The sequence below is a fragment of the Sarcophilus harrisii genome, chromosome 5 (genome assembly GCF_902635505.1).
Source record: "Sarcophilus harrisii chromosome 5, mSarHar1.11, whole genome shotgun sequence".
In the NCBI taxonomy this organism is placed as follows: domain Eukaryota; kingdom Metazoa; phylum Chordata; class Mammalia; order Dasyuromorphia; family Dasyuridae; genus Sarcophilus; species Sarcophilus harrisii.
Window position 1 is genome coordinate 223172968 of NC_045430.1, and position 18041 is coordinate 223191008.

The following is an 18041-nucleotide window of genomic DNA, read 5'->3' on the forward strand; positions in this document are numbered from 1 at the left end:
AGGAACAAGTATAATTTATTTGCAGGCACATCTCCAAATTTGACTAAGGCATGTTGGAAATAATGGAAATGGAGAGTCAAGGTTAATGGTAGATTGTGGAGTACCTTGAAAACCTTTGTGACTTGGTGTGAAGGCAAGGGACAGTGTGGGTGAATAGGGTGATGGCTTAGCTTGTCAGCATTATCAGAATAGATGGAGTTGGAAGATCTATTGTGAAACTCTTGGAATATTCCATGTGAAGTGGTGAGAGCCCAGATTAAGGTGATAATAGTGAAACTGAAAAGACATTTTTCAAAGGAAAATTATCTGGTTTTGGTGACTTATTAGATACAAAAGACAAGTATAATTCAAATGTGATAAGCATAGACAAGGAGGTGTATAGGGGAAGATTAATGAGTTCAGTTTTGAACATGTTTTGTTTATTAAATAGTTATTCTTGTGTCTTCTTTAAGGGGAGACTGTGCCAGTTGATGAACAGTTTGACAAAGAGAAAGCCAACTTAGAAGCCTTTGCAGTGGATAAAGATATTACTGTCATCAATGATAAACCAGCAGCCACAATAGGAGTTACAGGAAACTTTACTGACGCTGAAAGAAGAAAGTGTGAAGAAGAAATAGCTAAATTGTACAAACAGCTTGATGATAAGGTAGAAATTGTTCTTATTCAAAATTGTTTGAATTTGTGCATATCATTTGCCTCTTAACAGATTGTTTTCATTTGGATATCCTAATAACCTCATTTAATTTAATTTCTTTGCTTTTATTTACATCTATATCTGTGGCAGATGTGTGATTTTGTAATGTGTGGGTTTGCATTATACCATTGTGCAAATTTATTATATCACTGGTTCTGAAACCATGTTGGTCAGATAATTTCACTAAGTTCAGGGAAAATATATTAAGTTCCTATTAAGTGTTAGAAACTGTATGTACAAACATAAGTATCTTCCCTTGAGAAGCTTACATTTCAATGGAAAGGGTGAGGAGAAGCTGACAATATCTTCCACAAGTAAGTAAGTACAACGTATCTATTTCAGGAAGGAGAGAAAATTAATAATGGTGGGAATCAAAAAAGGCTTCATATGGAAAATGCAATCTCAGTTGGACTTTAAAGGAAGCAGGAATTCCAGGAAGTTGATAAGAGTTTACCTGGAGTGCCTTCCAGACATGAGATTCTACTACGCAGAGGCCTCTAAGGAAGGGGATGAACAGTTGTGTGTAGGGAGTAGATCCATTTGAGTAGGATGAAGAAGGCAAAAAATGGAATAATATAAACTATGGTTGTAATGAGAAAAAGGAGTCATATTAAAAAGGCCTTTAACTATACTATGTTGAGGATTTGAATTATATTTTATTTTAGTGGCAATAAAGAACAGCTGAAGATATCTGCATAAAGTAGTGATATGGTTAAATATCTTTAGGGAGTATCAGTTTGAGAGCAGTGTAGAAAGAAGATAAGAAACAGGGATACTATTTAGGAGAGCTAAAATGTAACACCCAGTAGGACTGGAGGATGTCAGGAAAGCATGAAGACATTGTGGAGTGTTGGTAATGTTAAAAATAGTTTTTAAATGTGCTCTAGAGGGAAAGCAATCCGGTGGGAGCAGTGAAAGTGAAAAATAAGAAATGAGGAAATAGTTATGTGTTTATTGTGTGTAGCCTCAATTTGAAATGTTTCCATAATATGACATTTCAGTACTGTGACATTTCAAAAATTGTGTAAAACTTAACTTGGTATTCATTATTTTTCAATTATAGCTTGGACTTTGTAAAATCTACATTCAAGTCCTGTTTCTGACACTTACTAGTTATATGATGATGATCATTTAACTTAGCCTCAGTTTTCCTCACTTTTAAAATAGGGGTACAGTCCCGATTATATCTATCTCACAGGATTATTGTCAGGATTAAATGAATCAATATATACAAAGTGTTTTAAATTGTTATCTTAATAGCAATAATTATGGTCATTTAAAATATTGTAAGAAAAGGTTTTGGTTAAAAAAAATTCTTTGTTTCTTTGTAGTATAATAAATTATACATTTATTGTAGCAATGGCTACTTCAAAAAAAAATAGTAACATTTTATTTTTCTCAAGAAAAAAAATTGAATTGTTTTGAATTTGGGGAAATGTCTCTGGCCTAGCATGTTTTTCTATATGACAAAAACATTTGTTTTTAGTATGTAAAAATAAGAGTTTGCTTGTACTTTTTAATTTGAAATTTCAGAAAGTTATTTTTCTATTTACATTTTACATGTGTGCTTAATTATTTTATAACTATCAACTAACCAAAATTACAACAAATTTTTGAGACTTTTTAAAAGCTGATTTTTTAAAAAATTGTAGGATGAAGAAATTAATCAGCAGAGCCAGTTGGTAGAAAAATTGAAGACACAAATGTTGGATCAAGAAGAGGTAAGTTTCACCTGCTTACCTCCCTATAAAGTTTCAGTTTTATCATGTACTTAATATTAGAACTATACAAATTCAGGCCTCATTTTTAGTCCTTTATAGACCTTATTCCCTTTCCCTCATACCCTAAATCTCACTAAAAATACATTGTCATGTCTAAGCAAAACTGAATTCCTAAAGAAAGAGTTGTTGCCGCTAGAATCCATTAATTTTTATTCCTGATTGCTATGTAACTCTAAATGGAGTCATATGTTTAATAAATGAAAATGAGAATGTTAAAGATCAGTGAAGGGTTTGATAATTAATAAATTACCAGGATTCCCATCTCTGTACTGTATGCTTGTGCTCAAGAACAGATATATGTAGGAGATTAGAGTTGAAACATAGTATATTTGGCCTTTTCTTGTGTTAATACTTTGGTGGAAATGACCACATATGATCTTCTTAACAGCTTCTAGCATCTACAAGAAGGGACCAAGATAATATGCAAGCTGAACTGAATCGCCTTCAGGCAGAAAATGATGCCTCCAAAGAAGAAGTAAAAGAGGTGCTGCAAGCTCTGGAGGAACTTGCAGTTAACTATGATCAGAAGTCTCAGGAAGTTGAAGACAAAGCCAAGGAGTATGAGTTACTTAGCGATGAATTGAATCAGAAATCGGTAAGAAACCACCCCATGCTCCCTTTTTTTAATGATTTAATACATTTCCGTCTTTAATAGTTTTTACTTGGCAGTTACTTAAATTTCTTACTTTTGGATTGTACAATGATGCTCATAGTCCTAAGCTCTCAGTCACTAGTTCTTACTCTATATTATATAGATTAGCCAGAAATATAAAAGTTATAACTTATATAATTTCTTATTTAATAAATAAACTTTCTTGTTTTTTATTCTTCCATTGTTGGCAAAAACAACCACAAAAAGATGTACTAAGGTTACCTTTATATTCCCCCATGATGTCCATGTATAATTAAATACTGTTAAAATGATTATTCTTTAATCTTCTAATGGGAAGGGAATTAGTTTTAAAAATTAGATTCCATTTTTCAGTGTGACAGATGATAATAAACTAGTAAACTGATTATACTACTAAAAGATTAAACAATACAATAATGATGAGAATTTTATTTAATTTACAACTTCAATAGATTATTTACCCTAGTCATTGATATTGTAACTTTTCATAACTATATCATGTTGATTTCATTTTATTAGCATTTAACCAATAAACCATTTACTTTCAAAATATTCTATATGCATATTTTAAATATTTTTTGTTACATACACAACAAATATTTGTTGATATATTGTTTACTATTTTCATTATGATTTCCTAAATAGGTGGAATTTCTGTAGAGTATTGTAACTGGAAAGAATCATATAAATTCCCACCATTAGCTTATTTTATTTTGTATGGTGGCTACATACATTTTTAAATTGTTATGTTTGTACAAAATAGTTTGGCAATCTTCTTTGGGGTAGGGGTTTACGGAACTTTATCCACCAGTACAGGTAGGCAGCTACTTTACAGTTTATAGTCTTACAGAGAGTTGCTTCAAGTACTAAAGACTTAAGTAATATTCCCACCATAGCACAATAAGGATCTGTCCTAGGCGAGACATGAACCCAAGCCACCTTGATTCTAGGACCAACATTTTCCATCATACCGTGCTTCTTTTCATTTGAATTACTAAGTTATTAAATTATTTTAACAAATCTTTGAACTTATTTTTTCATTAGGCAACTCTAGCAAGTATAGATGCTGAACTTCAGAAACTCAAGGAAATGACAAATCATCAGAAAAAACGAGCAACAGAGATGATGGCTTCTTTATTGAAAGATCTTGCAGAAATTGGAATTGCTGTGGGAAACAATGATGTCAAGGTAAAGTGATGGTCCTATTGTAACTATAAAGAGTTGAGGGTAGCTAGCTTTATAGTATATCTTGAAAGTTTTGGTGCAGTTCTGAGCTTAAGACTTTAGGTTTGTCATACATATGTGCCTGCATGTGGGTGTGCAAGAGACAGACAAGATATTTCATGTCTGCATATGAAAAGATTTGCCTGACTGCAGAAAGAGTTTAGATTGCTCTTGTTGTAATTGAGTTGTTTCAATTGTATCTGACTCCTAATGACCCTCTTCTGGGGGGTTTCTGGGCAGCGATACCAGGGGTCAAATTTGCCAATCTGATGGGTAAGAGATAGAACCTCAGAGTTCTTTTAATTTGCATTTCTCTAACTTCATGATTTGAAGCATTTTTTCGTATAATTATAGATTTGAATTTTTTGAAATTTTTTTTAGGACTGTCTGTTATGGCCTTTATCCTTTGATCATTTATCAATTAAGGAATGTGAGTAGTATATTATTAATTCTAGCAGAAACAGGAATGAAAATAAGCATTAATTTATCTCTGTTAATTTGTTTCTCAAATTTTTATTGCTCAAAAAATTCTGAGACAGTTAATTTAAATCTGAAAGCCAAATTACAGTTTGACCAGGATGGCAAAATGGGCACTTAATAAATGCTTGTTATATGACTGCATCAATTGTGATGTTTAATTTTTTTCCTGAGGCACTGCAGTTTCTCAATCTATTCTTCTCCCAACTGTATCATCTTATTATGTTATTTACCTTCACTCTTCTAAGTTAGGTACTTAGTAAACAGATATAAAGCACTTGCCTTGCAACATGTTCATAGCTGGGGATAGAAATAAAAATAAAAGCAAACCAATCCTTACCCTCAAGAACAACACAATCTCATAGGGAAAGACACCTCTCCAAAGAAGCCGAAAAGGAGACCAGGGAAGAAGGTGCCTAGTGAGGAGGTGTGATGGAGGGTCCAGAGAAGCCCCAGAGCATCATGAGAAAAACTGGACTGAGCCTCTTTCTTAAAGAGACCTTGGAGCTCATGACCTTGCCTCTGTATTATTCAGAGGGGACTGAAGTCCCAGGCAAATTCAAAGGAAAAGAGATTGCCAATCAGTATTTACTTGGCTAGCATTATTTTTCCCTTTTCAACAGTCTGAAAGTTTTGACCTATTTATGATTAGAGGTGGAATTTCAGAGATTGTAGAAATCTTCCTGGTGAGTATAAAACAATGTTGAAGACCATGATTTAGAAAGTACTCACTGTTGACTAAGATTTGTAAATTTGAGACATCAGATTTTCATTTTTAACAAATGTCATATTTTAAGTTAAAATATGTGTTGAAAAGATTACTTGAAAAATTATGAGTCCCATTGACTCGCCAAAAATCACACAGATTTCAGACATAAAACCAGATGTGACTGATCTAATGTGTAGTCTTGAATGTGCCCCACAAGTAAGTGAATATACCAGGAATCTTTAATCTCAACACAGGATTCTCTGGTCCCTAAAGCAGAAGGCGGCCCAGTCAGTCATATGAGAGATGTGCCTGAGGAGCCTTTGGGCCAGGGAAGGGACATGAGGCCAGCCACTAAAGATCAGCTGGGGTTCAGCCTTGGATCCTAGTGACCCTTAAATTTCCCCACTCCACAGGCACCCCTCTGAGCAGATTTGGAGTGGATTTTCACAGTTCCTGTTTAATGCTTTGGCCATTGTTGTGATCATAGGATTTAGAGAGAAAAAGTTTAGCAACTAGCATAAACCCCTCATTTTATAGATTAAAAAAAAAAAAAAAACAGATTGGTTCATAAACACAGAGAAGGAGGCAGCAGCAGAAATCTCCTCATCCACCTCCTTTTTTTTTTCCATGAAGACTGAGTCTCAGGTGATGGAAAACCCTTCCTAAGGTCACAATTCTCAGTTGGATATTTAGACCCAGTTCCTCAGGCTCAGTTGCCACTGCCCTTTCCATAGCACTGTGCTGGCAAATAAGTGTCAAGCCAGGATTAGATGCTGAGGCCTTCTGTCTCCAAATCAGTATTTTTTCTATTGCCTCCCCAATGTAAATGCCCACCATTGGACTCAAATCCGTGGTCCTCACATTGAGAGCTTTGTGTTGTCATCCATAAGAAAAATAAAAATGCTCTCTAGAGTCCATTTTTAGTTGTTAGGAAGACATATATTTTACAGCTGTAAAGGATCTTGAGGATCTGATCCCCAGATAGCACAGGCTTGTTTATTAGACTCTACTAGGTTGTAAACTTCTAGAACAGGCCCTGTGATTTTTCTGCAGATAATGGTGGTGCTTAGTAAATAATGCTGAACAAAGGAAAAGTAAGCAAATATTCAGGAGTAAAAAAGCACCCCTAAAAGCATAGAAAAATTAATATTTTTTTCTAAATCATTACCCAAATCAAGGCGATTGATTTTAATTAGCATATGTCTCAACCAGGGGTTTTGTCACAAGAATCATATTTTTAAATGCATAAAATAAAATATATATAAAAATCAACCAATTAAAGTGAAATAAAGATTTTTTTTTCTTCCATCTAAGTTTACAGACATTCAGATCTATCCAGAGGCCCCTTGGGAGTTAAGAACTTCTCAGTTATATGCATTTAAGAGAGTGTTTGCTTCAAAGTAAACCCCCCCCAGTCTTGAGTACATGAAAATTGATGTTAGATGTTAAGAGTTACACCATACTATACCAAAAGTAATATGATCTAAAAACCCTTTTAATATTAGAATCAATCAAAAGTTCATTAATGTGACAAGGAAATCTGATTTGTGATAAGTTAAAACACTATCTAGTACAGTTTTCCATCCTTGAGCTGGGGTTTGGTGCTTGGGACACAAAAATTAACTCCAATTAAGACAACCTGACATAATGTTTTTTGCTATTTTAGTAGACATTTATTGAGCCTTCATCTGAGCTTTGCACTATATTCTTCTTACAAAAATTAAGTGATGTGGCTTACAGTTTTTTAAAAATATATTTAGTGGTATACTCACAGCCTAAACTTCCTCTTATTATTTATTGTCTTAGAATGTTATTGTAGCTAAAATGACTGGTTATTGGAAAATTTACTCATGAAAAAATATATGAGGCAGAATTTTATTTTTTTTAGGCTTAATGTCAGATCTTTTTCTTAACCTGTATTCATATACCATATAACATTTTTTAAAGTAGTGAAAGGAAAATTCAAGCAGGATATAGTTTGTCAGTAATTCCTTACCTTTTCAAATGTGAGGGCTCTTTTTTAATGTCAGACTTCTATGCATGGGAGTACACACATATATGGAAATGTATGTGTATTTGGATTATTCAACAATTTGCAATATATTTCGCAACAAGCTTACCAACTCCTGTCTGTCTCTGTCTCTGTCTGTCTGTCTGTCTCTCTCTCTCTCTATCTCTTTCTTTTTTTTTTTTTGGCTGAGGCAATTGGGGTTAAGTGACTTACCCAGGATCACACAGCTAGGAAGTGTTAAGTGTCTGAGGTCAAATTTGAACTCAGGTCCTCCTGACTTCAGAACTGGTGCTCTATCCACTGCACCACCTAGCTGTCCCCTAACTCCTGTCTCTACCCTTTCCAAAAAACTTAGCAATCAGCCCACAGGTTAGGATTCTTTGATACAAGCTTTTAAAGCAAAAGTTGAAAGAAATAAACTGAACCCAGATATGAACAGATTTAAGTTTAAATGTCACACAGATTTTTGCAAATATTAACTTTATTGACTACATTTTAGATTCTAATCTTCCCACTAAAATATTTTATTTCAGCAATGTTCACATGAATTTACTTTTTCTTCTCAGCAGCCTGAAGGAACTGGCATGATAGATGAAGAATTCACTGTTGCAAGACTGTACATTAGTAAAATGAAATCAGAAGTGAAAACAATGGTAAAACGCTGCAAACAATTAGAAAGCACCCAAGCAGAAAGCAACAAAAAAATGGAAGAAAATGAAAAAGAATTAGCAGCATGCCAACTTCGTATTTCACAAGTATGTATTATAACGTGCAACTTAGAGTTCAATTGTTGAAATGTTTTTATGACTTTAATTTTAAATAAGGCTTGTTGGGGAAAACGAATTTCCATAGTTTAACTGAAGTAAAACATATTGTGATTAATTCAGAAAGAATATTCATTTTTATTTTCTCAGTGTAACATTGCATAGTAATATGAGGATTCTGAGTAGGTTACACCTGTCACTCAGTACCTTCCTTCTCTTGCTGGAATGGTTCCTCATATAAGGGTCAGGAATGCAGTGACTAAATAAAATCTTTGCCCTGAAGCTAAGGCCTCTATACCAGTTCTCATTGAAGGAGAAATAAGGTATTCTTATTTTTGTTTTCTGGCTAGCTTGGAGAGAAAGGAATCCGTCTCTAAATAACTAATTAAGTTATGTAACTATGGTATATGAAGCAGGAATAGAATTAAGGTCAGGAGAAGATGATATGATTGACCTTTATGAATCCTATGTCAGAAGAATTATGATTAATATTCTACAGTTCAGAACTAGGATCACTGGGTAGAGATTGTGTAGAGATAGAAAGGAAATTCATCAGGGAATTTTTCATTTCAAAAAGGAAATATCTACTAAGAGTAAGATATAGAAATCCTGACTGTAAATCCCAGAGTGAGAGTTTTGAGGAATTAGGGCCTTTTGAAAAACGCATTCATCCATTTGGGAGAATGAAGAATGAATGAAATGAAATCACTTAGCAGTCTTTTTTTTTTTTTTAATAATTATAACTTTTTATTGATAGAACCCATGCCTGGGTAATTTTTTTACAACATTATCCCTTGCACTTAGTTCTTTTCCAACTTTTCCTCTCCCTCCCTCCATCTCCTCCCCCAGATGGCAAGCAGTCCTATACATATTAAATATGTCACAGTAGATCCTAGGTACAATATATGTGTGCAGAACCCACTTAGCAGTCTTCAGGAATCTCTTTCAATTCACATCATCCCTTAGACACTTGTTATATGCAGTAAACTAATACTAAGCATTCTGAGGGCCCAGAAAAAAATTAACAATATCTAGTGTTGAGAGTGGGAAGTAGGAATGAGATGACTACATGAATAACAAATGTAATCTGAGAAACAAATATGAGGTCAGACAGTGGAGTTTGAGAGGTGGAAAAGAGTACTTGGTGCTGGGAGAATTAGGAGTGGTTTTGTAGAGAAGATGAACTTTGAAAAAAAGAATATTTGTTTCAGGGCTTGAAAACATGAGGGAAGACCATTCCTTCTTTGACAGTAAGGGTCAGTTTGCCCAGGAGAGGAGAACAGGCAGGAGGACATTGGTGTAAGGCCAGCAATTTGGTTTGAGTGAAAAGAGATTACATGATTGGAAGTGAAGTACAGTGAAGCTGAAAAATAAGTGAGAATTGGATTATGAAGGATCTGAGATGCCAAACTTAAAAGTTTTACTTTAATATTAGTATTACTTTAATAAGGAATAGGAACCTCTGAATGAGCACAGAAGTTTTGTGATCCCTCTTCTGCATCAGGAAATTCCCTTGGGAACAATATGAAAAAAATTTTGAATATAGAGCAATTGGCAACATGAAAACCTGTTTTAAGAAGCTTTAAAAAAAAAAAAAGAAGAAGAAGAAGAAGCTTTTACTAATGCTGCCCCTTTACCATCTCTTTTGTCCTACCCTTTCCTTTCTCCCGTGAACTTTTCATGTTGTTTAAATTAATAGCTTTGGATTGAGTTGAGGACAGATCTTGAGGTAGGGGACAGAAGTGAGGGAATAGAGTAATAACTAAAATTCAGAACCTGCTGCAACCAGCTGGATGTTCTGTTGGATTAGTAATACAGATGTCTACAAGGGTCTGTAGCCTGAGCCTGATTGACTTTGCACATAATCATGACCTTTGGGTGACTGCAAGACTGAGAATCTTCAAAATGAAAGACCTTTTAAGCCTCAGTATTTTACCTTTGACATTTTCCTCTAGTTTTGAATTTACTGAACAGGTTTCTGTCTAGACTAGATGTGTAGTAGTAAGTTGCTTCTGTCTGTGAAATCAACAGAAGGAAGAAATGTTCCAAATAGTCAGTGTAAATTCAACTTTTGACCTGATGAGAATGGAAAAAATTATATTCGAAGTGTTAAAAAGTCAAAGCCACTCTTGCCTTTCAATTTCTACAACTCTTATTTACTCATTCATGAGAAGTAACCATTTGAAAGAAGGAAACTGAGTTTCAAGAAACTATTTGAGTTAATGGTTTGCCATTATAGGATTACACTTTCTAAAAACAAAGCCTTCTGGGTCAGAATTGTCTATCTTCTAGAGTTGTGTATTCTACAAAAGAGTAGAATGGCTTTGGGAACATTCTTAAGATAAATTGCAAAGGGTCTGACCTTCTGACAGGGGCCTGACTACATATTGAACACACGTTCTAAACAATGTTCTGAAAGTGAAAATGGACCGTGTCTAGGTATAATGCTTGTCACCTAAAGCATAGTTGCCTATAAAATTGCCTATTTTCCAACAGTCCTTTAAACTATTTTAATAGAATTCTTAGAGTAAATAGTCGATTGTTTTGCTTTATTTCATATCAGAGCTGTGGGTGCCAGTCTTTGAAATCTGGAATATAACCAGAGTAGCTTTGATATTTTCATACTTGAGGAAGAAACAGGCTGTAATAATTGGATGTTTATTATAGTATAGTTGGAAATAAGTTTGTACCTAAATTGTGATTCCCTCTGAAAGATGTTTGTTAAAACTAAAACACAAATTCTAAGACAGAATGACAAAAAATGAGAGACTGTACTGTGAATTGACACTTAATATTGATCCAGTCTAGTAGTATTTGGTTCATTATACTGAATCTAGATGGTATTGATGATTGATTTTAATTGATACCATACAATCTTAAGTGTAATTTAAATTGTGATGCAGTTTCACATTAAAACAGATTTAACTTCAGAAAAATCATGTGATACACTTTAATAAATAGCTAGTATTGCTAGTCCTTAAAGTTGAAGTTTACTGATAACAAATCATGATTTTGTGACCTCCACATTCAGTTACAAGACCCTATATAGGGTTTTAAACCATAGATTAAGAAACAGGGATATATGAAAACTTGTTAATTAATACAATACCATAATTCTAAGGATTTTATTTTTGCTTGGCATATTTCTCATTTAAATTTGGTTATGAAATTTTACATAATGTATAAACAGGTCTTTTAAATGTAAGTGATCTTCAACATTATCCTAGGGAACCAATGCTATGGTATATACAAGGTTTGATATAGAATAGTTTTTTATCTCAACCTTAGTCCTTATCATCCCAACTCTTTAAGAAAAATAATTTCTTTGGTTCAAGCTACTGTGATAGTCTGCCAATATGAAACCTTAACTGTGTCCTTTTAAACAATGTATACTAATATTAACACTCTAGTGCTTTTAAATAAGGATTGCTGTTGGCATGAAAATGGACCTTGTAAATTTAAAGCTTTGTCTTTAAAAGATTATAAATGAGGTATGTTATGGTTAAAATGCTCCTACATCTCCCCCTCCCCCCCAAAAAAAATCTCTAGAGACTAAAATAAGTATCAGCTCCCAGTAAGATTCAAGTAAACAGCAATTTATTTTATTAATCATGGTAATTGAAGCAGTTTAGGCTTACTGGTAGGTTAATGAATCTAAATTGACATACAGCATGTCCCAAAAGTCTGAGTGCATTTAAAGGCTTAAAGCTGAACTACACTGAGAATTTGGTCACATCCTGTATGGTGTTGACAGTATACAGTTAATCAGTACCATAAATAGTTTAACTTCCACAAATGGCAGTAACTAGTTAAACTTTCCTTTTAAAGATACACCAATTAACCACAGAACATTTAATATATCTTATACTTCATTTCATGACATTTTGTAAATATTAGCTGAACTCTTCTGATACTTCTGGCTACCTGATTAATTGAAAGATTTCTGTTGTGATTCATCACTGCAGATTTGAGTTGTCTGAAGTAACCTAAGTACCATTATCTTCTGGTACTGAGAAATTGTTCTTTTACTAAAACTATTAAACAAAAGAAAAAAGGGTAGGAGAGAAGTCATTGTAGTATAATGTCTTGAACATTGGATTTGAAGTCACAAGACCTGGTTTCAAATTCTGTTCCTGCCACTTACTGTGTGACTTTGGGCAAGCTAGTTAATCTTCCTCTTCTATAGTTAAAGTGTTAAACTAGATAGTTTCTGAGCTCTCAAAGTGCTTGGAATCTAGGAGATGAACCTCTACTATGTTGGGATTGTGAAAGGTTCAGGTCAATAGAAGGCAGATTGGTGAAATAAAGGAAAATAAACTAGGGAGGGACAAGTCTTAACAAGAGAATGTGTTTAGACTCAGATGTCCTGACTTTGAGGTGATTATAGAATAACCCAGATGGAGACCAACCTTCTCTTGAGTTCACATAATTTCCTGAACATTTTTATTATCTCAAGACTGCTATCTTTCTTCGCCCTCCCTAAATATCATTGTCCCCTAAGTCTTCAGTATCTCATCCCGGTAGGATGATGAAACCTATGACATCAGATTTGGACATACACAAATATCCACAGTACAAGTTCAGAGCAAAAAAAAAAAAAAAAAAAAGCTAGGTATTCTAATGCAGGCAGACAATATGTATGCTCATAAATATCTCTGGAATTCAATGCAGTGACACCAATGACTATAATGTACCTCAAAAAGGGCATAAAAGAAATAAGTTAGGTTGAAGTGGATAGAACAGCATTGTACATTAAGAAAATGTGGTCATGTCAAGAATCCTGACTTTTAGGGAGAGATTTCAAGAAGAAGGATGAATCCCATGATTAAATGTGTGTGTGTGTGTGTGTGTATTTATCTATCTATTTATTTATTTTCTAGTGTGACTAAAAGACCACTGAGATTTCTTATATCTCTGGAATAAAGATAGTCCAGAAGGGATATGATACTTTCAACAATTAAGTTATGAGAATATGAAAAACAATATTAGTAGTCAGAATATGCACAGGGAATTCACCAGTCATTTTAGATCTTTAAAAGACATTGAGGGACAGCTAGCTAGATGGTGCAGTGGGTAGCACATCAATCCTGGAGTCAGGAGGATCTGAGTTCAAAAAATGGCCTCAGATGTTTAATATTTCCTAGCACCGTTGCCCTAGATAGGTCACTTAGCCCCACTGCCTTTAAAAAAAAAAAATTAAAAAAGAAAAGACATTGAGAGAAGAAGAAAGAAAAGGCAGCTAATGGGATGAATGCAAAAGTTTAGTGGGGATGGGGGAGAGGGAGGGGGGTGTCATGCAGAAATCCTGTCAGGATTGTCCAAGCTCAGAAGACAAAGCTGGGAAGTGAAGATGGGAGTGGGAGCTAAAAACAAAGTGTTCTTTAGCTACAATTAGAAAAAAAGACTTGAAGAAGGGATAGAATCACTGCTTGGGAAGAAGGGAGTGAGAATTGATGATAGAAGAAGAAAATGGCCCAATTCATATTGTTTTCTTTATTAACAAAAATGGATTTAGAAATGTAAAAGAAAAAAAAAAAAGAATAACAGAGAGGTAAAACCCGAGATTCTATAAGTAAGAAAATAAAGCAGCAAGATATTTTTAATGTTCTTCCAACCCAAATGAAGACCTTCAGGATCTGAAAGAACTGCAGGTGGGATTGCTGAGCTACTTAAGGTAATTGTTGAAAGGCCAAAAAGATGAGTAGTTTTGAGGAGGATTTCAAAAATTAAGAAATTGAAGTTAATAAATTCCAGGATAGTGAACTTTGCTCTAATTTTTTGCAAAATCTTAAACATCGGGGCAGCTAGGTGGCACAGGAGGACCTGAGTTCAAATTAGGCCTCAGACACTTAACACTTCCTAGCTGTATGACCCTGGGCAAGTCATTTGACCCCAATTGCTTCAACCAAAAAAAAAAATCTTAAGTGATTTCAACAGCTAAAAAGTATTAAGTGTGTGAAGTCGATTTGAACTCAGGTCCTCCTTGACTTTAGGGCTGGTGCTCTATCACTGCACTACCTCGCTGCCTCTTGTAATGCTATTCTTGTGGAAAACTTGGGAAATAAAAGTGAAATAGAAATACAATTAGGAGGATACAGAACTGGTTCTAAAGATACAGTCAGGATGGTTAATCAATAATAGTTCATGGCTTGCTGTCAGTTTGGAAGATCTCCAGCAGCAGGATCCAGGAATTTGTGGTTGATCCTGTGCTTTTTAACATTTTAATCAGTGACTTGGATACTGGTATACATGGCACTTTTATCAAATTTGCAACTGATATGAAGATAAGAAAAATTCCTAACAGTGAATGACTGAGATTGAAAAAGATTTTGACAGACTAAATTGAATAAGATGAAATTTGGTAAATAAATGGAAAAGTTTTACATTTGTTAAAAAAAATCAACTTCACAAGTGCATGATGATAATAAGGGTTGGCTACACAACCACAGAGATTCAAAGAAGAACTGGGATTTTTTTGTGAACCAACAATCTCAATGTGCTTCAACATTGTGAATGATAACCATAAAAACAATTCTGTTCTCTAATACCAAAGGTATACTCCCCAAGAATAACAGATAAGAATGCCACTTTATTTTGTGCTGGCCACAATAGAATATTCACTTCTAAGTACCACGGTGTAGAAATGACAGTGATAAGCCGAGTATCATTTAGAAAAGGGCATTTGGGCCACATTAGGATCATTTGAAACACCCTGAAATAGAAGTGACTGTGAGTGGGGGAAGAGGAAGAGCAGGCTGTGGACTATGCTTTCTGTTGTAGAGCTCTTTTCTGGAAAAGGCTGAGACTTGTTCCTCTTGGCTCGCAAGGGCAGAATGGTGAGTGGAAGCCGCAGAGACACATTTAGGCTGGATGTCAGGAAAAGCTTTCTAGTAATTCACTTGTCTTCACTTGTGCAAATGTGGATTTTCCTTTTTATTAAAGGCTGGAAGTATGCTGCAATAGGCTGTACATAGGTCTAGGTGGCCATAGAGGTACTAACTCTGAAGTTCTGTCATTCTGGCACAGGCAGTAGTAGTAGGGGAGGTTGAAGATGGGAACAACAGAAAGGATGACTAAAAGGAGCAAGGAAACATTTGGAGAGATAGATAGCATGGCAAAACTTATAAAATAGGATGGAAGGAAAAAAAGGATTCAAAGTTTTAAAGTTCATAAGCATTTCAGTAAAATTGTGGTCTGGTCATCAACAAGAGATATTAGGGAAAGAGATTTGAACTATGTGAAGAAGATTTGAAATAGTTGCTTTAATATTGAGATGTGAATCTGCTGCAAATAATAGTTGAAATTTTAATGTGTCCATTTTCGTATTTTTGTTGAACAGAATGCTTAGGGATAAAGAGGGGTCTTGGAAAACATAGCAAACTAGTAAAATTAATATCCAGTAATGTGGAGCCATTGTCAGGAAATTATGCTCTAATGTGGAGTGACTTCCCAGGAATAGAATCTGTAAGGCAGACAAGAAAAAAATATATGGTGTAGTAAAATGGGGAAAAACATAAAAATACACCATTATTACCCTCCCTTCAAGTCTATTGTTTTTCCAGATATCACATTGGGTAAGTTCTTAAAGACGTAAAATTTAGGACTTAACTGTATAGTTTACCACATATCTCTATTCTTAACTTTTTATTTTAAAAAGCTTTTGTTATCTCTTGTTACCTTGTTACCCCTGCCCACAATGAACAATCAGAAAGAAAAAGGAATACCTTCAACAACAAATATGAATAGCCCAGCAACACTAAATTTCTTACATTGACCATATGTCTTTTTATTTTATCATATAGTTGAAGACCTTAATTGCCAGGACTTTGATTTTTTTTTTTTTTTAAGATTCTTTTGCTATCTAAGTGGTTGAGATTTCCCCCCCCCCCCACATCGTCATTCCAAATCTATTTTATTTTGAAAGCATGAAGCAAAAATCAAGTCATTGACTGAATACCTTCAGAATGTTGAGCAAAAGAAAAGGCAGTTGGAAGAATCTGTGGACTCCCTTAATGAAGAATTAGTACAACTACGAGCACAAGGTATGTTCCTTATTATCCAGTGGATATATTTCTTACATTTTGAATTATACATATGTATTTTGGGGCTATTCCCTTCATATTAACTAACCAAAGCCCCAGAAATTTCATTTGCTCAGTATCCTTTTCAGTCACCTTTGAATTTTAGCTAGCCACTCTTAAATTGCCTTTGTTTTCACTGCCAGCTTAGTGATTTTGATTTTTGTAGTACTAGCTTTTCAGAAATCATCCATGCTAATGCTTCCTTTTAGCCAACTTTTATTTTTACTAATGGAAGATAGTAGCTATGGAGACTTGGGTTTTTTAAATTACATTTTTGAGGCAGCTAGGTGGCACAGTGGATAGAGCACCGGACCTGAGTTAAAATTTAACCTCAGACACTTAATAGTTCATAGCTGTGTGACCCTGGGCAAGTCAACTTAACCAATTGCCTGGGGGGTGGGAAGGGAGAAATTACATTTTAATAGATATATGACTGATCTGGGAGATCAATGTGATTTTGTTATTATATATGAAGTAAAGACCTGTATCACAAGGAATTATAAATTGTCCAGTTTTCCATGAAAGTCTTTCTGTCATGTCTGTACTAAAGGCCTACTACTGCATTCTAGGAATAAATAATTCTCAGTCAACCTGTTAGGAAATATCATTCTAAATAGAGCTGTGCCCTCTCAGCCTTCTCAGGAGAAGGAAAGAAATTGTTTAAATTTCAAGGGACTTTGTATGTAACAAAAAATAAAGTAATTCATTATGTCGTCAAAGATTGAGGTTTGTTACTAACTATTTACATGGACTTTGAGGCAAGGTTTGCAGTTTGGGGGTTTACTGAATTATTGCTGCAGAAAAAATGGGTCATATTTTCTGTAATCTGTACTAGAAACTTTCAATTCTTTTCTTATTCTCTGCCCAGAGAAAGTCCATGAAATGGAAAAGGAGCATCTAAATAAGGTTCAGACTGCAAATGAAGTTAAGGTAAGTTAATCTTTATGTCGTATTCTTAATTTTTACTATATCACAATGTTCATTTTTAACCATTTTTTTAAAACTTTGTTTTAGCAAGCTGTTGAACAACAGATACAAAGCCATAGAGAAACTCATCAAAAACAAATTAGTAGTCTGAGAGATGAAGTTGATGCTAAAGAAAAGCTTATCACTGATCTGCAAGAGTAAGTATTTGATTTTTTATTTTAATGTATTTGCTTACAGTTTAGCTTCAATGAAAGTATATTTGGAGAGATTCAGTGGGGAAAAGTAAGATAATCTTTATACAGACAGGTGGATATAGGTAGCTATAATTTATCCTTTGAATTTTGAAGTTATTACACACATGTAAAAATCAAAACTTCAGGTAGTATATTTTCCTGAACAATACACATTTGTGACTGAAACACCATAAACTCTGAGAGAAAAATTTTGAAGCTCTTTTTTTTTTTTTTTTTTTTTTTTTTTTTTAATTGGAGTGGTGGAATGTCCTGAGGTTTTGGTCTTTTTTTTTTTTTTTTTTAAGTTTTAAGAAAAAAAACCTGGGCCAATGCAAGTTTAAAAAAAATAAATTGAAGTTGCAAAACAAGCAATAGTAAAGTATGTGAAAACTATTGTCCTTATATTTTGCTATTTATGCATATAAACAGTATTAGGTATGTCCAAAAGTTCAGTTTTATGAATGATAATAAAAGAGAAATCTAATTTAGATATTAGGAAAAACTTGACT

General features: G+C 34.1%; 1 protein-coding gene across 2 annotated transcripts in view; it reads left to right on the top strand.

Moving 5' to 3' along the window:
* KIF5B (kinesin family member 5B) overlaps nucleotides 1-18041 on the top strand; it is a 63064-nt gene that overhangs the window by 33062 nt on the left and 11961 nt on the right. Inside the window, exons 12-19 of one of the 2 annotated variants that reach the window (XM_031939742.1) lie at nucleotides 453-646; nucleotides 2347-2415; nucleotides 2864-3070; nucleotides 4151-4294; nucleotides 8094-8282; nucleotides 16216-16333; nucleotides 17241-17302; nucleotides 17387-17496. In XM_031939742.1, coding sequence (XP_031795602.1) covers nucleotides 453-646; nucleotides 2347-2415; nucleotides 2864-3070; nucleotides 4151-4294; nucleotides 8094-8282; nucleotides 16216-16333; nucleotides 17241-17302; nucleotides 17387-17496 — 1093 coding nt within the window. The remainder of the gene's footprint in view (nucleotides 1-452; nucleotides 647-2346; nucleotides 2416-2863; nucleotides 3071-4150; nucleotides 4295-8093; nucleotides 8283-16215; nucleotides 16334-17240; nucleotides 17303-17386; nucleotides 17497-18041) is intronic. The other variant, XM_031939743.1, reaches the window with a different exon arrangement.